Raw genomic sequence first — 20,782 nt, 5'->3', positions numbered from 1 at the left:
TGTGGACATTGCTGCTATAAACATCAGGGTGCATGTACCCCTTCGGATCCCTACATTTGTATCGTGGGGGTAAATACTCCAGTAATGCAATTGCAGGATCGTATGCTAGTTCTATTTTTAACTTTTTGAGGAACCTCCATACTGTTTTCAAAGGGGCTGCACTAGCTTGCATTCCCACCAACAGTGTAGGAGGGTTCCCCTTTCTCTGAATCCCTGCCAACATCTGTCGTTTCCTGACTTGTTAATTTTAGCCATTCTCACTGGTATGAGGTGATATCTCATTGAGGTTTTGATTTGGATTTCCCTGATGCCGAGCGATGTTGAGCACTTTTTCATGTGTCTGTTGGTCATTTGGAAAAATGTCTGTTCATGTCTTCTGCCCATTTCTTGATTGAATCATTTGTTCTTTGGGTGTTGAGTTTAAGTTCTTTATAGATTTTGGATACTAACCCTTTATCTGATATGTCATTTGCAAATATCTTCTCCCATTCTATCAGTTGTCTTTTGGTTTTGTGGACTGTTTCTTTTGCTGTGTGAAAGCTTTTTATCTTGATGAAGTCCCAATAGTTCATTTTTGCTCTTGCTTCCCTTGCCTTTGGTGATGTTTCTAGGAAGAAGTTGCTGTGGGTGAGTTCGGAGAGGGTGCTGCCTGTGTTCTCCTTTAGGATGTTGATGGAGTCCTGTCTCACTTTTAGGTCTTTCAACCATTTTGAGTCTATTTTTATGTGTGGTGTAAGGAAATGGTCATTCTTTCCTGCTTTGTGGAAGATTAGTTCACCATAGAGTTGAGGGTCCATTTCCGGGCTCTCTATTCTGTTCCATTGATCTATGTGTCTGTTTTTGTGCCAGTACCATACTGTCTTGATGATGACAGCTTTGTAATAGAGCTGGAAGTCTGGAATTCTGATGCCACCAGCTTTGCTTTCCTTTTTCAACATTCCTCTGGCTATTTGGGGTCTTTTCTGGCTCCATACAAATGTTAAGATTATTTGCTCCATTTCTCTGAAAAAAGTGGATGGTATCTTGATGGGGATTGCATTGAATGTGTAGATTGCTCTAGGTAGCATTGACATCTTCACAATATTTGTCCTTCCAATCCATGAGCATGGAACGTTTTTCCATTTCTTTGTGTCTTCCTCAATTTCTTTCACGAGTATTTTATAATATTCTGAGTACAGATCCTTTGCCTCTTTGGTTAGATTTATTCCTAGGTACCTTATGGATTTGGGTGCAGTTGTAAATGGGATCGACTCCTTAATTTCTTTTTCTCTTGTCTTGTTGGTGGTGTAAAGAATGCCACTGATTTCTGTGCATTGATTTTCTATCCTGCCACTTTACTGAATTCCTGTGTGCATTCTAGCAGTTTTGGGGTGGAGTCTTCTGGGTTTTCCACATAAAGTATCATATCATCTGCAAAGAGTGAGAGTTTGACTTCTTCTTTACATACTTGGATGCTTTTTATTTCTTTTTGTTGTCTGATTGCTGTGTCTAGGACTTCTAACACTATGGTGAATAGCAGTGGTGATAGTGGGCATCCCTGTCCTGTTCCTGGCCTTAGGGGGAAAGCTCTCAGATTTTCCCCATTGAGAATGATATTCGCTGTGGGTTTTTCATAGATGGCTTTTATGATATTGAATTATGTACCCTCTATCCCTATACTCTGAAGAGTTTTGATCAAGAAAACATGCTGTACTTTGTCAAATGCTTTTTCTGCATCTATTGAGAGGATCATATGGTTCTTTTCTTTCTTTGATTAATGTATTGTTCACGTTGATTGATTTGTGGATGTTGAACCAAACTTGCAGCCCAGGGATAAATCACACTTGGTCGTGGTGAATAATCCTTTTAATGTACTGTTGGATTCTATTGGCTAGTATTTTGGTGAGAATTTTTGCATCCATGTTCATCAGGGATATTGGTCTGTAGTTCTCCTTTTTGCTGGGGTCTTTGTCTGGTTTTGGGATCAAGGTAATGGTGGCCTCATAAAACGAGTTTGGAAGTTTTCCTTCCATTTCTGTCTTTTGGAACAGGTTCAGAAGAATAAGTATTAATTCTTCTTTAAATGTTTGGTAGAATTCCCCTGGGAAACCATCTGGCCCTGGGCTTTTGTTTTTTGGGAGATTTTTGATGACTCTGCTTCAATTTCCTTAGTGGTTGTAGGTCTGTTCAGGTTTTCTATTTCTTCCTGGTTCAGTTTTGGTATTTGATACATCTCTAGGAATGTATCCATTTCTTCCAGGTTGTCTAATTTGCTGGCATATAGTTGCTCATAATATGTTCTTATAATTGTTTGTATTTCTTTGGTGTTGGTTGTGATCGCTCCTCTTTCATTCATGATTTTGTTGATTTGGGTTATTTCTCTTTTCTTTTTGATAAGTCTGGCCAGGGTTTTATCAATCTTGTTTTCTTTCAAAGAAACAGCTCCTAGTTTCGTTGATCTGTTCTACTGTTCTTTTGGTTTCTATTTCATCCATTTCTGCTCTGATCTTTATTATTTCTCTTCTCCTGCTGGGTTTAGGCTTTAATTTGCTGTTTTTTCTCCAGCTCCTTTAGGTGTAGGGTTAGGTTGTGTATTTGAGACCTTTCTTGTTTCTTGAGAAAGGCTTGTATTGCTATATACATTCTTCTTAGGACTGCCTTTGCTGCATTCCAAAGATTTTGAACAGTTGTGTTTTCATTTTCATTTGTTTCCAGGAATTTTTTTAATTCTTTTTTAATTTCCTGGTTGACCCATTCATTCTTTAGTAGGATGCTCTTTAACCTCCATGTATTTGAGCTCTTTCCGACTTTCCTCTTGTGATTGAGTTCTAGTTTCAAAGCATTGTGGTCTGAAAATATGCAAGGAATAATCCCAATCGCTTGGGACTGGTTGAGACCTGATTTGTGACCTAGGGTGTGATCTATTCTGGAGAATGTTTCATGGGTTCTCAAGAAGAAAGTGTATTCTGTTGCTTTGGGATGGAATGTCTTGAATATATCTATGAAGTCCATTTGGTCCAGTGTGTCATTTAAAGTCTTTATTTCCTTGTTGATCTTTTGCTTAGATGATCTGTCCATTTCAGTCAGGGGAGTTGTTAAATCCCCCACTATTATTGTATTGTTGTCGATGTGTTTCTTTGCTTTTGTTTCTATGGCATAACTCTTCAGGGTTTTCCACTGAGAGTTGTTACTTTACTGAGACTCCTTCCCTTGACAGATATGTAACCACAACACCGAAACTGCAGAAAAATCCACACTGCTTTATGGAAGTCATCTCCTTATATCTTATTTTATTTTGTCATTTAAAATTTTTTTATTTAAAATCATTTCACATATAGTGTATTACTAGTTTCAGAGGTAGAGTTTAGTGATTCAACAGTTGTATATAACACCCAGTGCTCATTACATCAAGTGCCCTCCTTAATGCCCATCACCCAGTTACCCCATTCCCCCACAGACTTCCCCTCCAGGAACCTTCAGTTTGTTTCCTATCGTTAAGAATCTCTTATGGTTTAATCTCCTACTCTTCACATGTTTAGAAGCAATAAAAAGCTTTGAGGGTAGAATAAGCTATATGTTGAGGACCCTTGGACATTTAATTTTATTACTATAGTTATAAAGATCTTTCAACTTTGGCCTAATTTTATGTCCACCATCAAAGTCCTGCTTCACTAGCTCAGCATACAATTTTGACTTCTCACCCATAACCAGGTTTGCAAATGACGTCTGGGATAAAATAAACTGCTTATTTTCAGGTCACCAGAGCCTATAGGAGTTTCAGCTGAGATCCTGATATGTCCATTGTGGATCCTCTTAGGTGTGACATTTTTCTTCAGCACCACAAAGCAGTGGTTAAATCTTCCTATCAAAGGTTTTTGCATTAATCTTTCAACTATAGTAGAACTAATGGAGGTTATAATAAATAAACTGCTCTTTAAGTAGGTTAGCTCTTATGAGAATTGAACACATCGTGTGTATGGATTGGATAGTGAATGTAAAAATTATGACTCCCCAGGAGTTTTTGGTTTGAGGAAAATATGGTGAAAAAATAAGATATTAGTTTCATAGTTTGACTTGACTTCATTTCACTTGAAATAAAAAGACATTTATGCAAAATAGGTTCTTGACCAATAAGTTAAATTTTAGTTTCTTATACACTTATACATATCTAGACTTACTAAAAATCAACAAAATGAACTGCACACCATGGTTAAATTTAAGGTATCTCTTTGGATAGTAGACAGCAATGCTGTCAATTTTTAAATATTTCATTGAAATGATTTTGTGATCTTAAATCTAGTTTTGTTTTCAATTTATGTTATGATCTATTTTCTACAATATATTTTAGACCATTTCAGAATTTCAAATATATTCATAAATTATTTTAAATTAATATAAGCTCAATATGACTAACCACACATTTTTTTTCAGGTGCAGAATTTGGTCCTGAAGAGTGTTATTCTCACCTTAATTCTAAGACTGATCAATCTGGGAACTGTGGCTCAGGTCCTTCAGGATACATACAGTGTAAAACTAAGTATGCTTTAATAAATCTATGTGAGAAACTCTATTTGTTGCTTTAAATTAGAAAATACCACCAGATAATTAAGCTTATGAGTAATTAGAATATTACTTGATTATGAAGTAAGACTATAAATTACAAATGTCTTTAATAGAATATTTTTACTGCTCTTTCTCAGATATTCACTTATCCCTTGTACCTTCCCACAGAGTGTTTAATTTATATAAGTACATTAAAAACAGTTAGGCAGACTGATCATTCTTATTTTGCATACTGTCATTTTAATTTTACAAAGGATGAGCATTCTTATAGTGATGAAATGACAATTCATGAATTTTTACTATCCAGTAAGTAAAGCACAGTGTTTAAGAACATGTGCTCTATAGCCATACATCTTTGTTTCAAATCCTGATCCCACTGCTTACCTACTTGTGTGATATGTGCTTCATTTTCTAATATGTAAAATATGAATATTAATTCCACTAACACCATTGGGTGATGCCAATGTGGAATTTAGATACTCTATTGAGAGTATTTAGAGTGGGACTGACACATAGTATGCACTATATGAAAGTTAATTATTAAATATTATAATTAATATAAATATTAGAACTAGAATGTTACTAGTTATTAGAATGTTATTATAGTATTTTATTTTGATATGATTTCAAAATTGGTTCGATAGTAAAAGTAAAAATTCTGTAAAACACTTGTAGTTTGCATGAATAGTACAGATTCCCCATATACCTTTACCCAGGTTTACCAATTGTTTACATTTCGCCCATTTGCTTTATCCTTCTGTTTTTTCCCAACTTTCCTGTCCTGTCTTCAAAATGATTTTCCCAAACCATTTGAAAGAATATTGAAAACTATCCTTCTTTACCCCTAAATAAATCATGTGTCTTTCCTGAGAATACAGATATTTTCTTACATAACTATATTGTAGCTATGAAACATGGTTAGTATTAAAACTTACTTTAATTGTCTCAGTGAAGTATTTAGAGTTATTTTGCCTTTTTCAGGAACAAACCCAGTCATATAATTGCATTTAGTCATAATGTATTTTTAAGCTTTAATCTAGAAAATTTTCTTTGTTTTAATTTTTTTCTTCATAGGTCTTTTTTTTAATGCTATGGAGTAATTGTTTTAAAAATTTCCCTCAATTTGGTTTTGATGGATATTTTTCATAATTAGATTCATATTAAGCATTTTGGCATGATTACCCACTGAAGTGATGTATACCTTAGTGAAATTTTAAAGGGTACATGGCATTTTTTCTCAATCTTGGATATTTTAGGTTAAATTATATTGAGACCATGGACACACTCTGTTCCTCTTCAAACTTTGACCCACTAGGTTTTAAAATCCATTGATGATTTCTAACTCCATTATTGACTCTGCCTGTAAGCTAGAAATGTACTGTAGGAAGTAGTCCCTTCATTATATTTGTTTGTTTACATGTTTATTTATATCAGTTCAGACTCAGCAATTGTTGTTTTATTCAATGGTATAGAATACATTACTGTTATTATTTATTCTGATTCTTTTTCAAATTGTCTCAGTTTTGGCTACTGAGAGTCTCTTATTTGGCCACAGTGTTTTTTTGAAAAGTATATATGACTCTGTAGGAACTTCCAAATTTTTCTAGCACAAAATGTTCTAGGCTCCTGTTATACTTTTCCTACCCCTACTCTGGATTCAGCTATTTATTCAAGTAGCCCATATACCTTTTAGTAGAGAATATTTAAAAAAAAATATCTGGGCACCAGGTGTGCTTATTTCCACTGTCATTAATTACCTCTAAGCCCTCTTAGTCAATAGACTAAGAACATACATGTACTATATGCACATACATGTATCACACAATTATATGTTCACGTATACCTCTGTATTTAAAACATGAACATAAAGTGATAATTTTATTTTGATTAAACACCACAAAGTGCATTTCAGTGCATTTATAAGTTGCCTTTTCATATGTTCCAGCTCAAAATACATATAAGTTGTTTCAAAATTGCTAAAATTGTGTTCACAAATTCCATATACTGACTAAAGAAAAACTTCTAGTTATCATGACTGTATTTTCCTTTAAATCATTGATAATTTTTATATTAGCTGCTATACAGTGCTTCTCTGCTAATTGCAATATTTAGGTCATTTTGACATTGGTATCTACTGATTTATTTGCTCCTTGACTATGTCACACTTTATTTTTATGATATGTTTAGCAATTATTTTGACTTTATGTTGGAGACAATGAATAATACATAATGGAAACTTTGCATTCATTTATGCTTTCTGAAAGCTATAGAGTTTTGTTATGGAAGGGATTTAACATAGTTGGACTCATACTATAAACAATACCTCTCTGTGAGCAGCAGCTGAAATACTGTTTATTTCTTTATGCCTCTTAAGATGCTTCTTATGAACTCCCTGGAGTCTTCACTGCACATGCTCAGTTCAGTAGTCAGCCAGGATTTAGGATGAATTTTATGCACACTTTAATGCTGAGTAACTTTTAATTTCCAGTCACCGAATCGACATGAGGCCCATTTTTAGTTCTGCACTCTGATTATTCAAGCTAAGCTATTGAATGTTCCATATTGAATTAAAAAATTCCCAGTCCACAATACCTCATGATTTAGTTCCCATTCTTAAGGCTCTATTGTCGTATAATTCTTCCCTTTCTGGTTATATTCCATTGCCTTCTGTGTGTGTGTGTGTGTTTCAGATTAGAATTCTACCCTTACTGGAATCCACTTCAACCCACTCTTTGTAGAAATGATTTTAGATCAGGTTCTGTGTCAATGCCTTCCAGCCAAAAATCACAGGAACACACTTGTAGTTGAACAAGTTGGGTTTATTACATGTACCGATCAGTGGAATTATACTCTATGGGAAACTGTACAACATCTTGGTTCCAGAGTTTTAGAAACCTTTTATAGGATTTGGGTTTGCATTAAGTGGTTTTCAACAGGATTTTAGGAAGTGGATCTTTCTTTTGAATTGGATTAAGCTAAATAAAAATTTTATGACATAACATATACTATCAATAGATGCTCACATTATCCATCAGACATAATTTTCAAGATACCCATTTTGTTAAAATACTGTATATACCTTAAATAATGTAAATAGTGATAACTCTACAGTATATAATTCATTGACTTTTGTTAATCTCACTTTAGCTCTTGAAATCTTAATTTTTTAAGTTTTTATTTAAACTCTACTTAATATACAGTATATTAGTTTTAGGTATACAATTTAGTGATTCAACACTTTATACAACAACTGGTGCTCATCACAACAAGTGCACTCCTTAATCCCCATCACCTATTGAACCCATCTCCTTCTACCCACCTCCCCTCTGGTAACCATCGTTTGTTCTCTATAGTTAAGTTCTTGGTTTTTCTCTCTCTATTTTTTTCCGCTATGCTCATTTGCTTTGTTTCTTAATTTGCATATATGAATGAAATCATACAGTAATTGTTTTTCACTGATTGACTTATTTCACTTAGCCTAATACTCTAGCTTGATCTACATCATTGCAGATGGCAAGATTTCATTCTTTTTTATGGCTGAGTAATATTCCTTTATATATATATAGGCAAGGGGAACAAAAACAAAAATATATATATATTTATATATACACATATGCTAGCCATCTGTATGTATTCTTTGGAAAAGTGTCTATTCACGTCTTCTGCCTATTTTTTAACCGGATTATTTGTTTTTTGAGTGTTGAATTGTATCAGTCCTTTATGTGTTTTGGATACTAACCCTTTATTGGATATGTCATTTGCAAACATCTTCTCCATTATGAAGGTTGCCTTTAAGTTTTGTTGATGGTTTCCTTTGCTGTGCAGAAGCTTTTTATTTTGCTGAAGTCCCCATAATTTTTTTTTTTGCTTTTGTTCCCCTTGCCTCAGCAGACATATGCAGTTAGAAGTTGCTTGCCCAGTGTCAAAGAGGTTACTGCCTATTTTCTTCTCTAGGATTTTGATATTCCTGTCTCACATTTAGATTTTTCATCCATTTTGAATTTGTTTTTGTGTATTATGTAAGAGAGTGGTCCAGTTTCATTTTTCTGCATGTTGCTGTCCAGTTTTCCTAACACCATTCCTTAAAGAGACTGTCTTTTTCGCATTGGACATTCCTTCCTGCTTTGTTGAAGATTAATTGACCATTTAATTGTGGGTTCATTTCTGGGTTTTCTATTCTGTTCTGTTGATTTATGTATGTATTTTTGTGCCAGTACCATACTGTTTGGATTACTACAGCTTTGTAATATAACTTTAAGTCCAGAATTGTGATGCCTCCAGCTTTTGCTTTTCTCTTTTAAGTTTGCTTAGGCTATTCGGGGTCTTTTGTGATTCCATACAAATTTTAGAATTGTTTGTTCTAGTTCTGTGAAAAATGCTGGTGGTATTTTGAAAGGGATTGATTTGAATGTGTAGATTGCTTTGGGTAATATATACATTTTAACAATATTTGTTCTTCCAACCCATGAGCATGGAATGGTTTTCCATTTCTTTGTGTCATTTTCAATTTCTTTCATCAGTGTTCTAGTTTGCAGAGTACAGGTCTTTTACCTTTTTGGTTAGGTTTATTTTTATGTATCTAATTATTTCAAGTGCAATTGTAAATGGGATTGAATCTTTATTTTCTCTTTCTGCTGCTTCATTATTTTTGTATAGAAATGTGACAGATTTCTGTATATTGATTTTGTATCCTGTGATTTTACCTAATTTGGGTATTAGTACTATCAGTTTTTTGGAGTCTCAAGTCTTTTCTATACAGTATCATGTCATCTGCAAATAGTAAAAGTTTTATTTCTTCCTTGCTGATTTAGATGCCTTTTCTTTGTTTGTCTTCTTCTTTCTCTCTTTCTTCCTTTATTTTTCTTCTCTTCTCTTTTCTTTTCTTCTCTTTCCTCCTCCTTCTCTTTCTTTTCCTTTTTTTTGTCTTATTGCTGTGGCTAGACTTCCAGTACTATGTTAAATAACAGTGTTGAGAGTGGGCATCCCTGTCTTGTTCCTGACTGTGGTGAAGAAAAGCTCTAAGTTTTTCCCCCATTGAGAATGATATTAGCTGTGTTTTTCATAAATGGCCTTGATTATGTTGAGGTTCCCTCTAATCCTACTTCTTTGAGGGTTTTTATCATGAATGGATGTTGTAGTTTGAGTATTTTTTTCCTGCATCTATTGAAATGATCATATGGTTCTTTTCCTTTCTTTTACTAATGTGGTGTTTTACATTGATTGATTTCTCACTTTCTGTAAATATTTGTGTAGAATTATTTTTTCTTTATTCATTTCATAGAATTTATCACTAGAGCCATGTGGCTTTGGGCTTTTCTTTGTAATTGGGGAGCACATTTAGATTCTAGCAAATTTAAAGTTTTCACTGGTGTTACTTCTCATCAGTCCTTCTCAGGTCCCTCTAGCATGTGCATGTAGCCTCTCTGTCAGCTAGGGATGTGATATAAGGAGAGTTTATCACTACCCTTTATGGAGCCATTATTTCCAGGATCACGCCTTTAATTTCTGTCTGATCTATCACTAACTCCAACTGGGATCTCAACCTTGGACTCACAGTACTTCTGGCTTTACAGTCTTTTCCTACCTTATTTGCTACTTTTATTCGAAGTGATGATGGGTGAGATTTTTTGTCCTCTTCACCAAATCTAGAACCACTCCTCTGACATTTAATTTAAAGGTTTTCATGGCCAGCCCTGTCCTGGTAAAATAACAGTATCAACTGATCTGGGACAGGGCATAGGAGCAGACTCAGCAAAAAAGACCACACCTCCCACTATTCTTACTTGATTTTATGGCAACTTTTCATAAATGATTCTCGCTTTTTTGTTTGTTTTGATCAGTTTTTATAGCCCTGAAATGGTGGTTTTGACAAATTTGCCCAGTTTTATATTTGTTTTGGGGGTAGATGATTTAAATATATCTTCTCTCTCTCATATAGATTTGTCAGCACAATGTTCTTGGTTCTGTCTAACTTATCACAAAATCTAGCACTGATCCATGATGATAAATACTGTCACCTAACTAGGAATAAAAAGGGACTTCCTCAATCTGATAAAGTTATATACATTTTGTACTTCGGCAAGCTTCCATCTAGGATAAGTTCCTTTCAGTGTGAAGAACTCGGTTTATATTTTCTTTAGTTCAGGACTGCTGGTGACAAATTTTCTTAAATATTGTCTGAAAATGCCATGTTTCAAGTTGAAAGATAGTTTCTCTGCATACAGAGTGGGAAGACAATTTGTTTCTTTTTTGAGTTTGTCATTCAATAATCTTCTGGTCATTGTTTTTCTTAGAAAGTCAATCTTAAATTTTATTATTCCTCTTGTTTTTAATGCTTTTTTTAATTCTCATTGCTTTTATAACTTTTTCTGTATTTTACAGCACTATCCTTATGATGTATCTTTCATGGTTCTATTTTAATACTTATTGTGTAGAATGTTTTTTGAATGTGGGTCTCAATGTCTTGTCTATTTGGAACCCATAATCCTGAGAGTAGGTATTATGTTTGAACAGTTGAAAAGAAAATCCAATGAGATTGGTAATTAGATGAACTTTACCAATTTTTAAAAATGGAATAAACTTGGAATTGCTTCTCTTTAAAAATCAAAAAAAGTGAAGGAATTATTACCAAAAAGTGATCAGGCTAACTGGGAAGTAGTTAAAATTATTAAAGTATTCAGTTATTTTTAACAATGCAGGCAAGGCCTTTATACTTTTTGTTATTTTACAGTAAATTGCATGCATCTTTTTGCAAGCCTTAAATGCTTTATCTAAATCTTTTTGCCTTATAAATGATATTCTTATATTTCTTTTTATTGAAGTCTAATGATTTCATTTATTCATAAATTATAGGGATCTGATGTGTGGAAAATTAATATGTCAATATAAAAATGAAAAAATAATTGAAATTCCAAATGCTACTGCTATTTATGCAAATATAAGTGGACACATCTGCGTTGCTTTGGATTTTCCACAAGGTTTTAGAAATGGCAAAATGATGTGGGTAAAAGAAGGAACTGTTTGTGGGGTTAATAAGGTATGTGGCCTTTTGTTAAATTCCTAATATTTATTTTATTTTATCCCTAATATTTTTAGTCTATTTACTCTATTTTCAAATGCATATTTAATATTTTTCTCATAATTTAATTGCACATTTGATTTCAAAAATGAAAAAAGAAAACTATAAAAATAAGAAAAAAATTAATCTGCATTCACACACAGATTATTTTGCTATGAACATTTTATTGGCTATTTCATACTTTACTCATGGAAATTATGTATATTCATGGATTTGAGAATCATACTGTTTATTCTCTGTATTTTATTAACTTATCTCATATTACATAGATGGTACTAATGCCATAAATTGTCTTTTCCTATAATTACTTTAAAATAGCTGTTAAAATAATATACACTCATTTTTGTGATGAAAATAATAAACACACTAAAGCAAAAATCTTTCAAAAGCACATACCTGAGATGTAACTACTCTCCATTTTCATGAATCTTCCAACAAACCTTTATTTATATACCCATATACACAAATATAGATACTTATTTTTTTAAAGATTTATTTATTTATTTATTTGAGAGAGAGAATGAGATAGAGAGAGAGAACATGAGAGAGGGGAGGGTCAGAGGGAGAAGCAGACTCCCTGCCGAGCAGGGAGCCTGATGCGGGACTCGATCCCGGGACTCCAGGATCATGACCTGAGCTGATGGCAGTGACTTAACCGACTGAGCCACCCAGGCGCCCTATAGATACTTATTATACTATATTTTATATATATATAATTCTTGAATTTTTATTGAAGTATTGTTGACATACAACATTACATTGCTTTCAGGTGTATAACCGTGATTTGGAAAACCTATACATTAAGCTATGCTCACAACAAGGGTAGCTACCATTTATCACCAACAGTTTCTCTCACTGTTCTTCACCCATTTGGCCATCTCCTCTCTACCCTGCTCTGGCAACCATCAGTTTGTTCTCTGTATTTATGGGGCTACTTCTGCTGTTTGTTTATTTATTTATTTTGTTTTTCAGATTCCTTAAATCAGTGAAATCATACAATATTTGTCTTTCTCTGCCTGACTTATTTCACTTAGCATAATACACTCTAGGTCCACTCATGTTGTCACAAATGGCAAGATCTCATTCTCTTTTATGGATGACTAATATTCAATTCTCTCTCCCTTTCTTTCTCTCTGTATATATATAATCTCACATTTTCTTTTTTTTTTAAAGATTTTATTTATTTATTTGAGAGAGAGAGAATGAGAGATAGAAAGCATGAGAGGGAAGAGGGTCAGAGGGAGAAGCAGACTCCCTGCTGAGCAGGAAGCCCGATGCGGGACTCGATCCCGGGACTCCAGGATCATGACCTGAGCCGAAGGCAGTTGCTTAACCAACTGAGCCACCCAGGCACCCTCACATTTTCTTTATCTATTCATTCATCCATGGATAAACCCTAGAGTTGTTTCCACATCTTGACTATTATAGATAATGCTGCAATAAACATAGGGATGCATATATCTTTTTGAAATAATGTTTTCATTTTGTTTGGGTAAATATCCAGTAGAGGAATTTCTCGATCATATGGTATTTCTATTTTTAACTTTTTGAGGAACATCCATACTGTTTTCCACAGTGACTGCACCAGTTTACATTCCTCTCAACAGTGCATGAGTGTTCCCTTTTCTCCACACTTTGCTAACACTTTTTCTTTATCTTTTTGATACTAGTCTTTCTGACAGGTGTGAGATGATAACTCATTGTGGTTTTGATTTGCATTTCCCTGATGATTAGTGATGTTGAGCATCTTTTCATGTGTCTCCTGGCCATCTGTACAGAGTCTTAAATACAGACAACAAACTGGGTGGTTGTTCCCAGAGGAGAGGTGGTTTGGGGGATTGTGTAAAATAGACAAAATGGATGAAGAGATTCAAACTTCCGGTTATAAAATAAATGTCATGGAAATAAAAAGTACAGCATGGGGTAGGGGGTGCCTGAATGGCTCAGGCTGTTGAACATCCAACTCTTAGTTTCAGCTCAGGTCATGATCTCATGGGTGGTGAGATGGAGCCTCACATTGGGCTCTGTGCTCAGCAGGGAATCTGCGTGAAGATTGTCTCCCTTTGCCACTCCCCCAACTCGTGCACCCACTCTCCCTCTCTCTCATTCAGATAAATAAATCTTTTTAAAGTATACCATAGGGAATATATCTAATAATACTGTAATAACAATATATGGTGATAGATGGTTTTAAACTTATTATGGTGAGCATTGAATAATATTTAGAACTGTCAAAGCACTATGTTGTACACCTGAAACTAATAAAACATTGTATGTTAATCATGCTTCAATAAAGATATATATGTATTATTTTATCTGATAATCATGGAAATATTTGCCATACATATTAAAGTCCTATTACAACCTATCTTTACTAATGTTTATTTTAAAAACTCAGGATGTAAAAAAGTATCCAAAATTGTCACCCCAGATTCTCATAAAAAACTCATTTTTAAAACTTTGTAATAAGTTTTAATTTTGTGAAATTTATTTCAAAAATATTTCCCAAATTACTGCCTAATGTGTCTTGAATTTTTAATTCCCCATTATTTCTAAACAGTCAAACATAGGCTATATGAATTAGGAATTGCACAAGAAACAAGACCCACTAAGAATGGCTTAAACAGTTGATGGTTTATTCTTTCCCATCATGTTAAAAAATGTGGAGATTGTTTATCCAGAGAAGTTAAGGGGTTCCATGACATCAATGATCTAGATTCAGTCTAATTTTCAGCTATAGATCCTGTACAGTAATACTCTCCTTGGTGCTTTGAAGATGATTGATGGAACTCCAACTATCTCCACATTTTAAGAAGGATTTTTTGAAAGAGCTAAAGGGAAAAAAGGATGCATGCCATTTTTATTCACCACAGTTAGTGAACAAGATGAGGGATATCTGGTAGTCACTACTCTGCTACAGTATTCATAACCAAGGTGATGCTTTATCAAATAAGACATCTATGTCAGCAGACTTAAACCACTCTACTGTTCATCATTAAAGAGCAATGCATATAATATTGTAAAAGTTTCTGTTTCTGTAGGGAGATACAGGTGCTGGGTAGAGATTATGGGAGGCATTATCCAAATGGTAGCTGCAAAACTTTGGCTTCATATATATCATGTATTTCTATTAGCAAAAGATAATCAAGCCAGCTCCATGTTAGTGTTCTAATACTTTTTTTGGTATTCTGAAAATTAGAGCATCATTGTTTTTTAAATAATATATAAATGTTCGTTTGGATTTTAATGAATTCATTGTCACAAGAAATTTAGTAATTCTTTCTGTTTTTAAAGAAATAGTGGAAGATACTGAGTCTTAAACATATTGTTTCAATTCTCAGACATTAGTGACTAAGTATGAAAAATAGTAAATGTTATTAACCTACTTGTACACAGTTAATTTCAAAAGGAATATAACAAGGATATGCCAAGATCTGTATTTAAAAGTCTTGATCTTGAAATTCAAATAGAAATGGTAAGCCCAAAATCTGATATGAAAATGTTCTGTCAAAAGAAACAAGCACAGAGGCGCATGGATGGCTCAGTCCGTTAAGCATCTGCCTTTGGCTCAGTTCATGATCCTGGGGTCCTGAGACTGAGCCCCACATTGGGTTCCCTGCTCAGTGGAGTGTCTTCTCCTCCTTCTCCCTCTGTCCCTCTCCCACTCCTGCTCTCTCTCTCTCTCACTCTCAAATAAATAAAATCTTTTTAAAAAAGAAATAAGCACAGATACTCATTACATTATTTGAGGATGGACAATCAGGGTAGAAAATATCAACGCTTGATTCTGAGGGAGAAACTGAAGGAGTCATAAAATAATACAGTGGAAACAAATTCCTGACAATTGCCATCATTTTTACTATTAAACATCCTTACTATGGCTGACCACAATGGGAGACAGGAATGACAGCACTGAAAATAGAAATGATGATAATTATGAGTACTCCAAAACTTTGGTTTTATTTGTTTTTCCTTGAGTAAAAATGTAAAAGATTAAGGTATGAAAAAAATTTCTACAATGTGTGCAGGGTAATTTTTATTTGCCTGTTCTTTCAGAATGGAAAACAGGAATTGGTTTCAAGTTGCTAAAACATAAACTATTTGTATGCTCACATAAAAGATTAAAGCCCTGAAGATATACACAAGTCAATATATCTCACTACTGATGGTAACGAAACAGATTGTTGGAAGTCACCTGGCTGGGTCTGGAAAATCACACTGACTGTGCTAAATAAAACTCCAGGCATAATAAATTTTAATAGCCAAAATTGTATAACATTTAAAATGGTGCTCTTTTAGGATGCCCTTTTCTTATTTTCAAATAGGTTTTTATTATAAGAAGTGAATTTCAATTTTTTTTTTCAAAACATTTCTGTCTGGATTGATTTGACTTATCTGGCATTTTATTTACATTTAACCACTTTATAGTATGTATTAAATAAATATTCTGCTTTTCCCCCCACCCTTTCAACTGTGGAAAATAATTCAGTTTGTTTAGATTGTATATTTCCCATATATTAACAAAGAGTATATTATCTTTTAGGATGACGTGGGCTGCTGTGAATAGAAGTACATACTCTTCTCACAATATGAGTTTAGTGATTGTATCTCCTATCTTAGTTTTTAAAACTCTGAATATAGAATACATACTATTTTCTGTGGTAAAATATGCATAGCATAAAATTTACCCCCTTAATCGTTTTCAAGAGTGCAGTTCAGGAACACAAGTACATTCACATTGTTGTGCAACCACCATCACTATCCATCTCCAGAAAATTTTCATCATTATAAACTGAAACTCTGTACGTGTTAAACTATAACTCTCCAATGAGCCTTCCCCACAGCCCTGGTAATCACTATTCTACTTTCTGTCTCTATAACTTTGCATATTCTAGGTACCTAATCCAAGTGGAATCATACAGTATTTATCCTTTTAAGTCTGATTTATTTCACCTGACACAATGTTTTCAAATTCATCCATTTTGTTGTTGTACCAAAATTTCATTCCTTTTTAAGGCTGAATAATATTCCATTGCATGTTTATACCATACGTTGCTTATCCTTTTATCCATAAATGGACATTTGGTTTGTTTCATCTTTTGGCTATTGTAAATAAGGTATCTACCACTATTGGTGTACAAATCTGTGTTCAGATCACTATTTTCCATTATTTTGATTATATACGTAAAGGTATTTCTGGATCATATGTCAATTCTGTTTAATTTTTGAGGATCTCCCATACCACTTTCCATTACTTTACATTTCTGCCTCCAATGCACAAGGTTTACAATGGCTTCACGTCCTCACCAACACTTGTTCTTTTTCTTTTTTTTCTTTTTTTATAATAGCCATTTTAAAGGGTGTGAAGTAGTACTATATTATCATTTTTATTCTTTAATGTTTAGTGGTGTTGAGCATCTCTCTATATGCATATTGGATATTTGCATATCTTCTTAGAGAAATGTTTATTCCCAATCTTTGCTCATTTCAAAAAAATTTAATTGAGTTTGAGAGTTTTAGTACTTTTTATATTCTGAATATTAATCTTAATCAGATAAATGGTTTGCAAATATTTTCTCCTAATCCATGGGATGTTTTTAACAGTTGATAGCATCCTTTGATGCACAAAAGTTTTTAATTTAGATGAAATCCAATTTATCTATTTTTTTTGCTTGTGCCTTTTGTGCCATATTCAAGATATCATTGCTAAACCCACTATCATAAAAATTTTCTACAGTATTTTTTTGAGGAGTTTTATAGTTTTAGTACTTATGTTTAGGTCTAGAATACATTTATAGTTAGTTCTGTTATGGTGTATGGTAAAAGTCCATGTTTATTTGTTTTATATATGGATATCCAGTTTTTTCCAGCACCATTTATTAGACTTTTTTCCCCTATTGAATTTCTGTGGCAACCTTATTGAAAGTCATTTGACTATCTATCCAAGACTTTATCTCTGGGCTCTTTATTCTTTTACATTGGCCTATATAGCTGTCTTTGTCAGTACAACATTTTGTTGATTACATAGCTTTTTTCTTCTTTTGCAAGATTGTTTTAGCTATTTGTAGTCCTTTGACGCTATAATAATTTTTAGGATGAGTTTTCCTATTTCTGCAAAACAAACAAAAAAACAGAAACCCAAGGGATTTTATAAGGACTGCATTGAATCTGCAAGTCCCTTTGAGTAAGTAGTATTGAGACCCTAACCATATTAAGTCTTCCAATCTTTGAACATGGAATACTTTTCCACTTGTGTCTTCTTTAATAATTTTCATCAGTGTTTTGTGCTTTTCAGTGTACAAGTCTTTTATCTCCTTAAGTTTATTCCTAAGTATTTATTTCTTGTTGATGTTGTTATAAATGGAACCAAAAACTTCATTCCCTTTTCAGAATGCTCACTCTTAGTGTGTAGGAATGCAACTGATTTTCTATGGTATTTTTTTATTGTGTTATGATAATCTCCATACATTACATCATTAGTTTCTGATGCAGTGTTCCATGATTCATTCTTTGCATATAACACCCAGAGCTCCACGTAGAAAGTGCCATCTTTAATACCCATCACCAGGCTAACCCATCCTCCCACCCCCCTCCCCTCTAGAACCCTCAGTTTGTTTTTCAGAGTCCATCGTCTCTCATGGTTCGTCTGTCCCTGCGATTCCCACCCTTCATTCTTCCCCTCCTGCTATCTTCTTCTTTCTTTTAACTCTATAATGTATTATTTGCTTCAGAGGTACAGATCTGTGATTCAATGGTCTTGCACACTTCACAGCGCTCACCATAGCACATACCCTCCCCAACGTCTATCACCCAGCCACCCCATCCCTCCCACCCCACACCACTCCAGCAACCCTCAGTTTGTTTCCTGAGATTAAGAAATCCTTAGATCAGTGAGGTCATATGATACATGCCTTTCTCTGATTGACATATTTTGCTCAGCAAAATACCCTCCAATTCCATCCACGACATTGCAAATGGAAAGATTTCATTCTCTTTGATGGCTGTATAATATTCCATTATATATATATATATATATATATATATATATATATATATATATATATATATATATATATACCACCTCTTCTTTATCCATTCATCTGTCGATGGACATCTTGGCTCTTTCCACAGTTTGGCTATTGTGGATGTTGCTGCTATAAACATTGGGGTGCACGTACCCCTTCGGATCCCTACATTTGTATCTTTGTGGTAAATACCCAGTAATGCAATTGCTGGATCATATGGTAGCTCTATTTTCAACTTTTTGAAGAACCTCCATACCGTTTTCCAGAGTGGCTGCACCAGCTTGCATACCCACCAACAGTGTAGGTGGGTACCCCTTTCTCTGCATCCCTGCCAACATCTGTCGTTTCCTGACTTGTTAATTTTAGTCATTCTGACTGCTGTGAGATGATATCTCATTGAGGTTTTGATTTGGATTTCCCTGATGCCAAGTGATGTTGAGCACTTTTTCATGTGTCTGCTGGCCATTTGGATGTCTTCTTTGGAAAAATGTCTGTTCATGACTTCTGCCCATTTCTTGATTGGATCATTTGTTCTTTGGGTGGTGAGTTTAAGAAGCTCTTTATAGATTTTGGATACTAGCCCTTTAACTGATATGTCATTTGCAAATATCTTCTCCCATTCTGTTGGTTGCCTTTTGGCTTTGTTGACTTTCTTTTGCTGTGCCAAAGCTTTTTATCTTGATGAAATCCCAATAGTTCATTTTTGCCCTTGCTTCCCTTGCCTTTGGCGATGTTTCTAGGAAGAAGTTGTTGCGGCTGAGGTCGGAGAGGTTGCTGCCTGTGTTCTCCTTTAGGATGTTGATGGATTCCTGTCTCACTTTCAGGTCTTCCAACCATTTTGAGTTTATTTTTATGTTTGGTGTAAAGAAATGGTCCAGTTTCATTCTTCTGCATGTGGCTGTCCAATTTTCCCAACACCATTTGTTGAAGAGACTCTCTTTTTTCCATCTGACATTCTTTCCTGCTTTGTTGAAGATTAGTTGACCCTAGAGTTGAGGGTCCATTTCTGGGCTCTCTATTTTTTTCCATTGATCGATGTGTCTGTTTTTGTGCCAGTACCATACTGTCTTGATGATGACAGCTTTGTAATAGAGCTTGAAGTCCGGAATTGTGATGCCGCCAGCTTTGCTTTTCTTTTTCAACATTCCTCTGGCTATTTGGTGTCTTTTTTGGTTCCATATAAATGTTCGGATTATTTGTTTCATTTCCTTGAAAAAAGTGGATGGTGTTTTGATGGGGATTGCATTGAATGTGTAGATTGCTCTAGGTAGCATTGACATCTTCACAATATTTGTCCTTCCAATCCATGAGCATGGAACGTTTTTCCATTTCTTTGTGTCTTCCTCAATTTCTTTCATGAGTATTTTTAATTTTCTGAGTACAGATCCTTTGCCTCATTGGTTAGATTTATTCCTAGGTATCTTATGGTTTTGGGTGCAATTGAAATGGGATCGCCTCCTTAATTTCTCTTTCTTCAGTCTTGTTGGTATATAGGAATGCCACTGATTTCTGTGCATTGACTTTCTATCCTGCCACTTTACTGAATTCCTGTATGAATTCTAGCAATTTTAGGGTGGAGACTTTTGGGTTGTCCACATAAAGTATCATATCATCTGCAAAGAGTGAGAGTTTGACTTCTTTGCCAATTTGGATGCCTTTTATTTCTTTTTGTTGTCCGATTGCTGTGGCTAGGACTTCTAACACTATGTTGAATAGCAGTGGTAATAGTGGACATCCCTGCGGCATTCCTGACCTCAGGAGGAAAGCTCTCAGTTTTTCCCCGTTGAGAATGATATTTGCTGTAGGTTTTTCATAGATGGCTTTTATGACATTGAGGTATGTACCCTCTATCCCTATAATCTGAAGAGTTTTGATCAAGAAAGGATGTTGTACTTTGTCTAATGCTTTTTCTGCATCTATTGAGAGGATCATATGTTTGTTGTTGTTTCTTTTGTTAATGTATTTTATCACGTTGATTGATTTGCAGATGTTGAACCAACCTTGCAGCCCAGGGATAAATCCCGCTTGGTCGTGGTGAATAATCCTTTTAATGTATTGTTGGATCCTATTGGCTAGTATTTTGTTGAGAATTTTTGTACCCATGTTCTTCAAGGATATTGGTCTGTAATTCTCCTTT

General features: G+C 34.3%; 1 protein-coding gene across 5 annotated transcripts in view; it reads left to right on the top strand.

Annotated features, from left to right (window-relative positions):
* Window positions 1-20,782, top strand: part of ADAM2 (ADAM metallopeptidase domain 2) — a 168,389-nt gene that overhangs the window by 119,069 nt on the left and 28,538 nt on the right. For all 5 annotated transcript variants that reach the window (XR_003520892.1, XM_027599509.1, XM_027599510.1 and 2 more), the window contains 2 exons: window positions 4,411-4,516; window positions 11,395-11,578. Coding sequence is in view for 4 of the 5 variants with exons in the window: in XM_027599509.1 (XP_027455310.1) it covers window positions 4,411-4,516; window positions 11,395-11,578 (290 nt within the window). In the remaining variant the exon portion in view is untranslated. The remainder of the gene's footprint in view (window positions 1-4,410; window positions 4,517-11,394; window positions 11,579-20,782) is intronic.

Source organism: Zalophus californianus, chromosome 2 (assembly GCF_009762305.2).
Source record: "Zalophus californianus isolate mZalCal1 chromosome 2, mZalCal1.pri.v2, whole genome shotgun sequence".
NCBI classification, from domain to species: Eukaryota; Metazoa; Chordata; class Mammalia; order Carnivora; family Otariidae; genus Zalophus; species Zalophus californianus.
Note: the sequence above shows the minus strand (reverse complement) of the source record. Positions and strands in the feature narration are given on the sequence as shown.